Source organism: Littorina saxatilis, linkage group LG2 (genome assembly GCF_037325665.1).
Source record: "Littorina saxatilis isolate snail1 linkage group LG2, US_GU_Lsax_2.0, whole genome shotgun sequence".
Lineage (NCBI taxonomy): Eukaryota > Metazoa > Mollusca > Gastropoda > Littorinimorpha > Littorinidae > Littorina > Littorina saxatilis.
In genome coordinates this window covers 16020954-16033596 of record NC_090246.1, presented here as the reverse complement: position 1 = coordinate 16033596, position 12643 = coordinate 16020954, and the positions used below count along the sequence as shown (strand labels likewise).

General features: G+C 43.1%; 1 protein-coding gene across 1 annotated transcript in view; it reads right to left on the bottom strand.

Moving 5' to 3' along the window:
* The window catches only part of LOC138952143 (toll-like receptor 3), a 23951-nt gene extending 16717 nt beyond the window's left edge, over window positions 1-7234 (bottom strand). Inside the window, exons 1-3 of the mRNA XM_070323742.1 lie at window positions 5113-7234; window positions 724-1246; window positions 1-162 (exon numbers count right to left, since the gene is read on the bottom strand). The exon at window positions 1-162 is cut by the window's left edge and continues 104 nt beyond it. Coding sequence (XP_070179843.1) covers window positions 1-162; window positions 724-1246; window positions 5113-7130 — 2703 coding nt within the window. The 5' untranslated portion in view covers window positions 7131-7234. The remainder of the gene's footprint in view (window positions 163-723; window positions 1247-5112) is intronic.
* Between the last annotated feature and the right edge of the window lie 5409 nt (window positions 7235-12643).

The following is a 12643-nucleotide window of genomic DNA, read 5'->3' as shown; positions in this document are numbered from 1 at the left end:
CAGCTGTAGCGAAGGCATGGCGGGCAGGTCACGCGGCTCATCTAAGAAGACGACGATGACACGGTCCGGCATGGTGTCTGTGATGCTGCGCTGTGCTTGCTGGACCGTGAAGCCGCACGCCCACTCGTCCTTAGAGAAGTCACGCGTCACCAGCAGCACCACCTGGACACACAATGCACATCCTCTCTATGAACCGGTCTTGGAAAAGACAAAACAACATTTTACCACTTTTTAGCGCCACTACTAAAATAAAAAGTTAATAATGTATGATTTATTCATTTGGTTGTAGTCTGAACTGTATAGTGAATGAACTTTCTGGAAAAAAACCACATTTTTGTTCTGCACCATCCTTTCAGAAATCCGATCACGTTAGTTTTGCATGCATACACAGCATAAAAAGCGGTAGTTCATGTTATATAATTTTACAATGCGTCAAGGACTCCCTGTTGGACCTGACAAAAAGCCGTTACTTGGCAAGGAAAAAGTCATGTTTGGCATAAGATGAGTGATGTCGAAAGGGGTAGACATCTTTTCACTGGCGCACAACGTTAGTACCACTCATCATAGACATTTTGAGTTACATTTGCACAAAACTGGGTACTAGGCGAAAGAATAATCTGTTGTTTTATGCTGTGCTCTTAGTATGACTTAAATTTGCATAAAAGGATACAAGATCTGTGTTTTCGTTATGGAAATTGTTCCTGTGAGAAGGGGGCCGCCTACCTTCCAGCTGTCATCAATGTGCTGCACGACGTTCTCCGCCCTCACAGACCCAGGCAGCTCCTCCCGGTCACGCAGCAAGAGACGCACGCCGTACCGCTCCTCCACAGCCACACGCAGCGTCACGCACGCCAGAATGACGTCATCCTGAGCCTCGGAGTACACGACGTAAGCGTCACGGTGAAAGTGGTGACGTCTCGGCAGACGGTACCGTCGGATGGCTTTCCAAGCGTAGCAGAGTTGGGTCCAGGAGCGTACAACGATGAAAGTCACGACGATGGCCAGGAGTTGGACAAGTAAGGCGGACAGGGCGATTCCAAACATCTGGACCCCCACACAGCGCCGCCAGTGACTCATCCACTGCGCCATCACGCGCTCTGTGCTGGTGATCTCCCCTGTCTGTGTGGTGCACGTGTAGTTAGCTTGGCGTCCTTCGCCATCAAGCGACACGGGGGTGTGCCACAGCCACTGTACCACGTCCAGGTTGAAACAAGCGCACTCCAGTGGATTTCCCACGAGTTTCAGGCTGAAGTATAAATGTTTGCAATTAGTAAAAAAACACACGCTGTTTTTCCCATTAAACAACACAATTATGTATTCGTGCTGATTTTGTTAAAGCTATGACAATGTCCATGTCCATGGGTCAATTCTTCCCAGAAAGCGTGATTTCTGATTATACCCTCTTTGAAAATCAGACTTTTGCCAAGAAGTTTCATTGTATCCAAGACCCCCCAAAAAAGCTATCAAATCAAAGCTCAAAAGCAACCCCAAATAAGGCCATCTTAAGGCGTCTTCTGATTGGCTCAGGCACTTGTGACGTTGCATCGTTGTAATAAGAGAGTAGTTCTAATGGCTACTATTATTTGGGCCAGACACCCCAAACAGTCTCCGCAAAAATCCCATTTGATCATTTTGTTTGGATCATACCTCGTAGATTGAGAGTGTGAGAGTGTTGTTATCGCAGGCTAAAGATCCCGGGTTGTGTAGATTGTTGTTATAGTACAAGGAAGGTATCGATATAAGAACCCAATTACGGGCACACATAAAACCTGAATGCATGGCGGAGAGGAAGATACCGGAATGAGTTTCGCTCTGTGGCACTTACTTAAAAGTTATATATTTGGACTTTTATTCAATTTTAAATACAACACAACCCCCATGTTCAGAGGTTAATGATTTTAAATGCGAATGGTAATCTGATTTTTGGGATCAGGGAGTTGATTCCTATGCAATAGACCACAGCGTGTGAGCCTTAGTATCCGTTTGTTTTGGTACCTCTGTGCTCTCTGACCAAATTGTTTTAAACATAGGAGCCCCACAGGGTTGTGTTCTGTCTCCTTTACTTTTTTTTATTAACACAAAGAGTATGTCACATATTAACCCAGTTTTAGCACAAGTGTAACAAAAATATCCTTGATTCTGTGATATTTTTATGTGATTGTTTTTCTGTACAATGCATAACATGCAGGGCTAGAAGAAGTTAATTGTAGTTGAATATCATGATTGTGATAGATATTAAGAATAATGCTTTCATTTGTATCTTAATGTCATCTCAATATTAGCCATTGACTTATTAAATACAGGCTGACCCCAAAACAATGCCACCCACAAAAATGCTGATAACTTCTACATCTGTTGACCGAATAAGTACTTTAACTTCAGTCTATGCATAACCATGTAACACATTTGGTAGTATAAATGGTCTGATTTTTGCGCGATTTAAAAAAAAAGGTTTCCAATTTCAGGGATCGACTCAACAATACGAGGTTTGAAAATGAGTGGTGGCCAAACTGACCCGATTTAAGCCCTTCATATTGTTTCCTCTGGGATTATTCGAATGACCTATAACCAACATCAGACATTCACTAACCTAGAATTACAGACAGCAATTACAGGCAGGATCACGGCTTTGTCCATCGGGCGGGGAATGCGTTCATGTCATTGATGAATTTTGTAACTTTTTTGTGAGTGTAACTTTACAACAAAAGGGGTCATTTTTTCAAGTCATTTGATTTTAGCGAATATCTTCCTAGTTGGTGGGCTTGAAATTCAATTGCTTCACGACCATTGCACAAACATTCTAGTCTGAAGGTAAACATTAATGGGTGGTCTGACGATTTCCGTCTCTCCAAAATGTGTTCAATATTACAGCTCCGGAATTGTCAATGACACCAACGCTTTCGTGTCTAGGGATTGCCTTGAGCCTCGCTGCAACTGGATGGTGTCTTCAGGTCACCGAAGGGGGGTGGGGGGTGAATTGGATGCTTTTGTATACTCAGACATTCAAATAATAAAAAAAAGTTAAAAATCTAAAAGATTTAAATTAGGTAAGTATGGCTACCGCTCAATGTCAAACCTCGTTTTGTTGGGTCGACCCCAGCTAATGTAAAACAATTTTGTAAGTCGCACAAATGTCAGACCATTTAATCTACAAAATTGCCACTTTTTAGAAAGGCCATGCATAGATTGAAGTTAATGTATACCAAATATGAACTAATTTCAGTCAATAGATGTAGACGATGGCAGCACTGTTGTGGGGGGCATGTTTTTTTGGGGGTCACCCTGTAGTTAAGTATTCATGTTTCTGTCAGATTCCTTATTGCCATATTACTATGTCCTAATTACACATTAACATGCTTCCATTTGAAACTTCTCGGTCGTCATCTTGGATTGACGCCGGACCAAAGCTAATTGAAGCCCCACGGAGCGAAGCGACGGAGGGCTTCAATTAGACTTTGTGAGGGAGTCAATCCACGATGAAGACTGAGAAGTTTCAAATGGAAGCATGTTAATGTTATTGTAATTGAATCTGACGACGATCTCTTTCCTGCTTTCAGACAGACAGAATTGGTTATGTTCTGTTCACACACTATTTTCAGTCCACCTACCTGCAAGGGTCAAGTCCCAAGAAATATGTCTCTGTATTTCTATCTTATCACTCTGCTCCTGTTTTGTTTTCTTTCACATACATTTTCCCTTTCTTTTTTTGACGGGTTTCATGAGAGCAAACTCTAAAACAAATTCTGTTCATCACAAAAGCGATCTTTGGAATTGAATGATGTAGTCTGGAAGAATTCATGCATCAACTTACCTCACGTATTCGACGTCATTACTTCGCATAACTTATGGTCTTGTTATTTCGTTGGCCTTCATATTTCCTACTTGTAAAATGACCCTCAAAGCTAACCGAGACTAGTTGAGTTTGTATCAATGCGTGGCGCCAGCAGGTTGTTAACGGCTTTTTTAGTGAGTGTACATCGACAATTAATGACCGGTCATTTTTAATGAGTTGTGGCTTTCTGACCAATCACATGATCTGTTTCATTAAAACGCCCACTTGATTGAATTACAATAATTATTATCAAAATATGTGTCTTAAATTATTTACAGGCAGGTGGATGTGTCAAAGAAAAGTGTTGATGTACTCACTTTAATGGAAAACAAGTCGCGTAAGGCGAAAATACAACATTTAGTCAAGTAGCTGTCGAACTCACAGAATGAAACTGAACGCAATGCAACGCAGCAAGACCGTATACTCGTAGCATCGTCAGTCCACCGCGCACGGCAAAGGCAGTGAAATTGACAAGATGAGCGGAGTTAGTACTTGCGCTGAGAAGGATAGCACGCTTTTCTGTACCTCTCTTCGTTTTAACTTTCTGAGCGTGTTTTTAATCCAAACATATCATATCTATATGTTTGTGGAATCAGGAACTGACAAGGAATAAGATGAAGGTGTTTTTAAATTGATTTGGACAATTTAATTTTGATAATAATTTTTATATTTTTAATTTTCAGAGCTTGTTTTTAATCCAAATATAACATATTTATATATTTTTGGATTCAGAAAATGATACAGATTAAGATGTACGTAAATTTGGTTCGTTTTATTAAAAAAATAATTTTGTTACAATTTTCAGATTTTTAATGACCAAACTCACTCATTAGTTTTTAAGCCACCAAGCTGAAATGCAATACCGAAGTCCGAGCTTCGTCGAAGATTACTTGACCAAAATTTCAATCAATTTGGTTGAAAAATGAGAGCGTGACAGTGCCGCCTCAACTTTCACGAAAAGCCGGATATGACGTCATCAAAGACATTTATTGAAAAAATGAAAAAAAACGTTCGGGCATTTCATACCAAGGAACTCTCATGTCAAATTTCATAAAGATCGGTCCAGTAGTTTAGTCTGAATCGCTCTACACACTCACACAGACAGACAGACAGACAGACACACACACACACACACATACACCACGACCCTCGTCTCGATTCCCCCCTCTACGTTAAAATATTTAGTCAAAACTTGACTAAATATAAAAAGTGCTGGTATTCTTCTTATTATCATAAATTCAAGTATGCTCACAGTATCTACAGACAGACACTCATACAACCTGAATGCATGGCGACTGGCAAGACTGTCCAACGCTGATCGTTCTGATGACGTCAGAGTGCTCAGGGAGTTGTAAGAAAGGTCAAGCATTCTCAGGTCACCATGAGTATCCAGATTGACAGGCACTTTCTGGAGTCGATTGTCGGAGAAGTCTAGTTCTTTCAGACGGCGCTGTACACGTAACATGTCAGGATCCGTGAAGGGCAGGTCGTTCCGGGAAAGGTCCAAAAACTGCAGCTGATCCACGTTTTGAAACAAGCGCCAACCACGTGACTTCAAGAACAGCGGGTTGAATCCAAAGTTTGACAAACTTAGTTTCGTCAGACTGTCGAGAAAATCAAACATCGTATCCGTCATGTTGTAACAGAAGTTTCCATTTAAGCTGAGTGTTTCCAGATTTTCGAGACCATAAAATGTCATGCGACAGTTGGCAAATCCCAGATAGGACAGGTCCAACATCTTCAAATGCTTTGCTGAGGGAAACGTCCAATTCACTGGCAATGGATTCAGGTGTGGGAAGGTTGAGGATATGTTTATATATGAAATATTCATAGGGGTGCGAAACCCCAACGTGTAAATGTAATCACCGTAACCACCATTACGCAAATAGTCTTTGCATCGAAAATCTTGACTGATTAAACACTGAGCTTGTGTGATCGTAAATTTAATCTGATCCTGCAGTGCCAGAGATCGTAAGGGACCATCTGACATCATCATTTTGATCAAAAAAGATACATCTCCACAAAGTGCATTCATCGAGAGATCCACGTGTTCCACGCATCTGAAGAAAGGGGTGTTTTGTACTGCCAAGGCGTTTCCTGCTACTCGCTGAATATTGCAGATCGACATTGTGAAGTTCTTAACACAGATGTTTCGTAGGTATCTGGCCGAATGACTGTCGATGACGTGGTAAAAAGGCAAGTAATCGCCATTGCCATACAATTTGATTTCAGTCATAGTCTGGTGCTGGAGGCCGTACAGAGATTCCAGTATGTGTTTGGGAGTCTGGAAGTGCGAATACATAAACCACAATCTGTCCAACGAAGGAAGTTCACAGAATGCACACGCTTCAATTTCAAGTGAGCAAAACTGAAAGTTGATGAAAGAGAGTGTCGAGTTTTTGAAGCCCTCGAAGGACGTGTTCGCAATATAATTGATTTGACAGTTCTTGCTCAAGTCCAGGGTATGGATAGAGCGAAGAGCTGCAAAGTCCCGCCCAAAGTGCACCTCATTAAACGTATCGATGGATAACAACGTCAGAGAGACAAGGTCACTGAACACGTTGTCAGGATATTCACCGTCAGGATCGTCATCGTTGTACTCCAGATGCAGAAGCTGCAGCTGCCCCAGCGAGGCGAAGACCCGGGCCGGGTAGACTGACGACGTCAGCTGCAGTTTGTTGTGAGACAAGTCCAGGTTGATCAGCCTGTCCAGCCCTGTCATGGCGCCAGCCTCTAGTCTCTGCAAGCGGTTGGAACCCAGCCCCAGCCAGTTGAGGTGAGCGAGACTGGAGAAGGTGTTGTTGTACAAGACCTGCAGGTGATTGTGGCCTAGATCCAGGTGACGGAGGTAAGTCAGGTTCTCAAAGACGTCCTCCTCGAGGCTGGACATCTGGTTGTGGTCAAGCAACAGTCGTTGTAGGTGCGGAAGGTTGGCAAAGGTCCGGCTGGTCAGTGCGGTCAGGTTGTTATAGCTCAGGTCCAAAGTCTCCAACTCTTCCAGTCCTTGAAACGCGTGCTGGTCTAGTTCCTGCAGATCGTTGTGACCGAGGTTCAAGTGACGTAGGCTGGAGAGATCAGAAAGGGAACCGGAACGCCACTCTGACAGCTGGTTATAACTGACGTCCAGCGCTGTGACGTCAGAAATGTTTAGGCCAGGGAATGACGTCAGATGCATGTGGCTGCAGTCCATCAGTGTTCCATTCTCGGCTCTGTGCTTCACCCTACACACCACATCCCTGGAAGAAACACAGCTTGCGGCAAGAAACCAAACCAACACAAACACGATTTTGATAACCATTTTCGTAGGGAAGCGAATGTTGTTTTTGTACCGCACACACGTTTGCACTGCTCAAATGTTAGTGACTAGTTATGCCTGTAACACGATAAATGTCGAGCGTCTTATTCCTGAGACAATTCTTGTCCCAAATAGAAATATTTTCTGAGAGGACGTCAACTCCCCCCCCCCCCCCCCCCCTAGTTATTGCACCGCATGGAGAAGACAGTACGAAAGACACGTTGCACAGGGAAGTCGCATACCACCAAGCGCCATTCGCAAGCAGTTGGGCGCGAGTTTGAGAGGCCGCGCGCCTGTTTACCCGGCGAGTGGCAGACGACAGGGGAAAAGGAACAAGGCTACCGCCGCGCCAGGGCCTGTTCACGGCTACCAACCAAGCCTGCGGCTCCCAGCCAGTGTGGCCAAAGATCTTGTAGGCTACGCTAAGATGTTGCACTGGAGCCGTTTTTGCGCGTTCGCTGCTAGCTGCAGTGCCACGCCCCTTGGCTTGTTGGGCTCTGCTGCCGCTGATAATAGGGGGTAAAAAATCTGCCAAACCCGGTAAATGCAGTAGGCAGCCCAGAGATCCATAAGTACCTCTCCCAATTATAGTACTTTTCGGCAATATTTACAGCTTCAAATTGTTAGGATAGTTTCTTTGTGATTTTATAGAGGTGTTCTGGGGAAACTGAAAGGTAGCCTCGTCAGGGGACGAACTATTCAAACCCATATCCTCATCACTTTGTTTCTCGATTGAGAATAATCATTTATAAATGACTATTTTTAATTTCCCTTGTTTGGGTGTATTTGTGTGTACTGTCCTCTCAGTGATTGAGGCTTCTCCGTATTGTTGTGTGTACTGATGGTACAGGTAAATGTGGGGAGTGGTGTGGTTGTTTGTTCAACCCTTCTCATTATTTTGTCTGTGTACTGTGTGTACTGACAGGGGGAGGGGGTGTGTTGGTTGTTTCATAAGGTGGTTTAGCAACGAAACAACTCATCCCTTTTTGGAAGATGAGGGTGGTCCGCCCGAGGGCAGACCGGAGTGAAGGTTTTAGAAAAACTTGAAGTTTTGCCTATTGTTTTGCCTCATCACCCCAAGCATTTCGCTCGTCAGTGCTGTGACAGTCATGGAAAGTACATACAAGCTACACATAGAGAGAAATATCCACATGCGGAAAGTGATGACCAGGATGGCAATATTGCTCAAAGAAAAACTTAGAGACAACCGCCTCCGCCTGTCCATTGACAGAAAACGCTTGTCCTCTCATGACCCTCTGTGTACGTCTGTACCTCAATATACGGCTGCACTTCACCCTCAAAGAGAGCTGCAGGTCTTTCGGGGAGATGTCGAAAAGGCCGCAGAACAGAAAGGTGTTGAAAGTGTCACACCAGTGACACAAGAACACAAAAGCACATCAGTCACATATGGGGGACAGTAGATGTGGGAGGTTTTTGTTTTGCTTTGTTTTGTTTTCTAGGGGATGTGTGTGTGTGTGTGTGTGTGTGTGTGGTGTGTGTGTGTGTGTGTGTGTGTGTGTGTGTGTGTGTGTGTGTTTTGACATTGACGCCCTCAATACTGGTTTGTGACGTCTCTGTTGCTGTTAAAATTGACAATCTCTGTGACAATACTCTTGACTGCAACTGACTGAGACAAGTGAATTGTCATACAGGTCAGAAACAATGATAAAAACCTAACCCAGAACTTCAAAGCCAGACAATTTCAGTGAACTACACATTGTTCTAAAATCTAAAATTGTCTGACCAGTTTATTTTCCCTGTCTTTTTCTTGTGAGACAGTTCTACCTGTTTATGATATATATCATGTGTAAGTCACTGCGTGAATGGTGCCTCGAACGATCCAGCAAACATACTGATGTAAGTACATTTTGTTATCTTTGAAAGTGCATGTTTTGTAAGGAAATAGCGTCCACTTATATTGCAATAACCCTTCTCATTAACAGTCTTGACACTACGCCGCGTGTTTATAAATAATGCCATTTAAACAATCTAAATACATAGTCAGCGCGAATAGCTCTCTGCCTGGCTCAGCCAACGAAAAGGACACTTTTGCGATAAGAGCGGAGCGCCGCTACCGCGCGTGTCCGAAAGGGCTGTAAGAGGCGGCGCAACATCTTAGCGTAGCCTACAAGATCTTTGGTGTGGCTACAGAACTCACACAACGAAGGAGAGAGAACTATTCTGCCAGTGCGTGTCGTCTTCTCGTTCCTATTCTTGCTGTGCATTTTTTGCTCTGCTCCGTTTTCGATCCGGAAATGTCAGTCCGGGTGGTCGATTCGTCGGGGCTCAATGGCAGACTGATGTGGCCGTGTCCTTGGCTATTTTGGGGTTCTTTAGATCATTATGATAAGGATACAAAAGTTAGGTGTTGGTTTTCATAACTGACAAACAAACAAATGAACAATACATAGCATTTTCTGATTAACTTTGCCATTTTGAAATGTGTCCGCCATCGTGTTTGGTTCTGCTCTGTGAAACTGTAAAGGATCCGCCAATACAAGCATAATGAGTACGTAATTATATATTAAATTTGTACGTATGTGACGCTGTTGCAATTGAATTGAAGTTTTGTTTACAAAAGATCACACAGCAGAGAGATCACTTTCGCTGCACGTTTGGTTTTTATTTGTCCAGTTAATTCCACGTATCATTTGACTGAGCGGCTAGGTGGTTTTCATCTTTCCTTTGAACTATTATATCACACACAGCATCAGTATGAGAACGGCGAACCCGTTTGAAACTGTTTATATAAGTAAATTCAGTATTTTGAAGCAGTATTCAAGCACGATGGTGAGGAAACGGCTCCTTTTCTATCACGATCCCACAACCATTATTCCTTTTACCCAGATGTAACCCAAGGAAATGAAACAGCAAGCAATTTTTTTTTAATCCCTTTCTGAATCCTTCTAATATGATTTACTTAATGTTACGTTTGCTTTCTTTTTTGACAGAATTCATGCAGCTTCTTTCACAAAATTATGCGTTTGCTAGCTATGAATGCAGTGTGACTGTGAAAAGCGCTACACTATTCTTTCATTCTATGGCAATCCACTAAGGCATTGTGTACACACATTTTTAGAAATATGTTTCGACCAAAGCCATTGGTCCACAACTCGAGGTGTTTCTCTCAATGCACACGGTCTTAGCGTGAAAAGCACCTCGACAGCTTTCAGTAGAACCGTCGAGAGCAATTACGATTAATTATCGTAACGTTGTTAAGAATGGTTGTAGTTCCTTGTCCTATAAATGACTAATTACTCCACTTACTTCTCCGAACAGTGGAATCTTTTATTGCCTGCCAATTCATTCAGCAACTGAGGACAACAATTATGATTCATAACCGCGAGGTATAAGGCAGCCGGGATTTTGCAGTGTTTTCTTTGCTGGTGACCATTTGTGACCCACCACCACAAAATGAGTCGCATGTCACATTTGCATAATTTTCATATTTTTACATTTTCCTACAGAGTTTTGTATGCTCTATCTAGTGGTGAAACCCGTTTTAGAAAAAGAAAAAAAAAACGTGTTTGAGTTATACGCCTGTGCCTAAGGTGACCCTCACACTGTTACCAGACACTCCCCGGACTTATATGAAGCCTAGCGCAGAACCGCGCGAGGTGACATGCGACTCATTTCGTGGTGGAGGGTCACATTTCATCATCACCCAATACTCAACAGAAACCGGAAACCGAATCGGGCATCGACCGGAAATTGTCGCTCACAGATTAATTGCACTTCCTGTTGTCTGTACAAGCCTCTTTGACTGGGGTCAAAGCCAACGCCCTCTAAAGCGGAAGTCCAAAGATGAGTAAATTATCTGATTTAAACCTGCTGTATGACATTTCAAGTTAAAGGTACATGCCTTGCTGGTAAGTAGTAATATCCCTGATATATATCGCCACCAAGCTTTCATCCGGGCTTTTGACATTGCGGACGTCTTGGGTTGACAGGCAGAAGAAGGGAAACTGTTAGCTCTTGAAACGTCACGGTGTACGTCTCATTGACATTTCCGTGCAGACACCCTTTGATGCTTGAGTCGTCCTGCAAATCTTTTCTGAAAAGGAATTTAACTTTGAAAATATATGGCATAGGCTAGTGTAGGCCTTGTCAAGACAGCAAGCAACATGCGTTCATGCAGTTTGACTTTTTGGCCCGTTAATTTTTAACCGCTGCCACTCACCGTTCACAGCTGAAGACATGCATGATGAGCACGGATACCTGCGACTTAGAAATCATAAATTAAAGAGGGAGCTCAAACAACATGCTCAACACACGGGAACGGAACTCCTTGATTACATCGGTTCCAAGAGAGAGAGAGAGAGAGAGAGAGAGAGAGAGAGAGAGAGAGAGAGAGAGAGAGAGAGAGAGAGAGAGAGAGAGAGAGAGAGAGAGAGAGAGAGAGAGAGAGAGGGAGGGAGGGAGGGAGGGAGGGAGAGAGAGAGAGAGAGAGAGAGAGAGAGAGAGAGAGAGAGAGAGAGGGGGAGGGGGGGGGGGGAAGGAGGGAGGGAGGGAAACCACGCATAACCGCAAAACATGTGTACTATATACATTTTACTATGTATCTCACGTTGGGAATCCCGAGAGACTTTGTTTGCTTTGTTCGTTCTGAGGGAGTCGATGCTTGTAGACTTGTTTAATAAGAAAAGGTGGAATATGCCTACATGTTTTTGTGCTAAAGGAATATTGTCAGAGCCACACAAAATAAAGGTTGATGGCCTTGCGTTTGTTCTTCTACACGTGATGTTAATACAAGCATTCATTTAAAAGCTCATTTCTTTATACACAGCGACACATTGTCGCACATACACACGTTTGGTTGATATGACAACACGCACTCGGAACAATTCACATGGCACTAAACACAGGAAAATGTCAAACCATTTACTATTAAATCATATCATTAAAATCAAATTAACATTACAACATAATACCCTCCCACGCTGCGGAAGACATCAGTCCGGCATAACACAAACACACTCCCACCCGAATGGAATCCTCGGAAATTACTGTTTACTTCGGACATGTCCTGGGAATCACAGCACAAGTCCTTAACGATTTATAGTCCGAAAGATGCGCAAATTCACTTTAGCCACATTTTGCACAGGTCTCCATGTCTCCTCTTCACCTTAACGGCACTTGTGCTTCAAAAGTTGAATATAAATTTTAAAGCTTTCGTTCATCCCACGCTAAGATACACACACCAACACGAATCACTCTCAAGTCGCTGTCTACCCATTTAATCCTCCCCAAGACCTACTTGGGCCAACACATTTCTTACACAGCCTTCATTGTGATCATTTTCACGAATGTTCATTCACAAGCAGCTGGGAAATAAATCTCATGTTCCCCATGCAATAAATCCCCGGTTACCATAGTTACAGGAAGCAGGTTATACATGCTGCTTTGCAAAGTTCCAAAAACAAACTGGCAAACTGGCAAAAGTAAACAAAAAACAAAACTACTTCAAGAAAGGTCATAAATTCATCACAAACAAATGAAACCTACCGATATGTTTT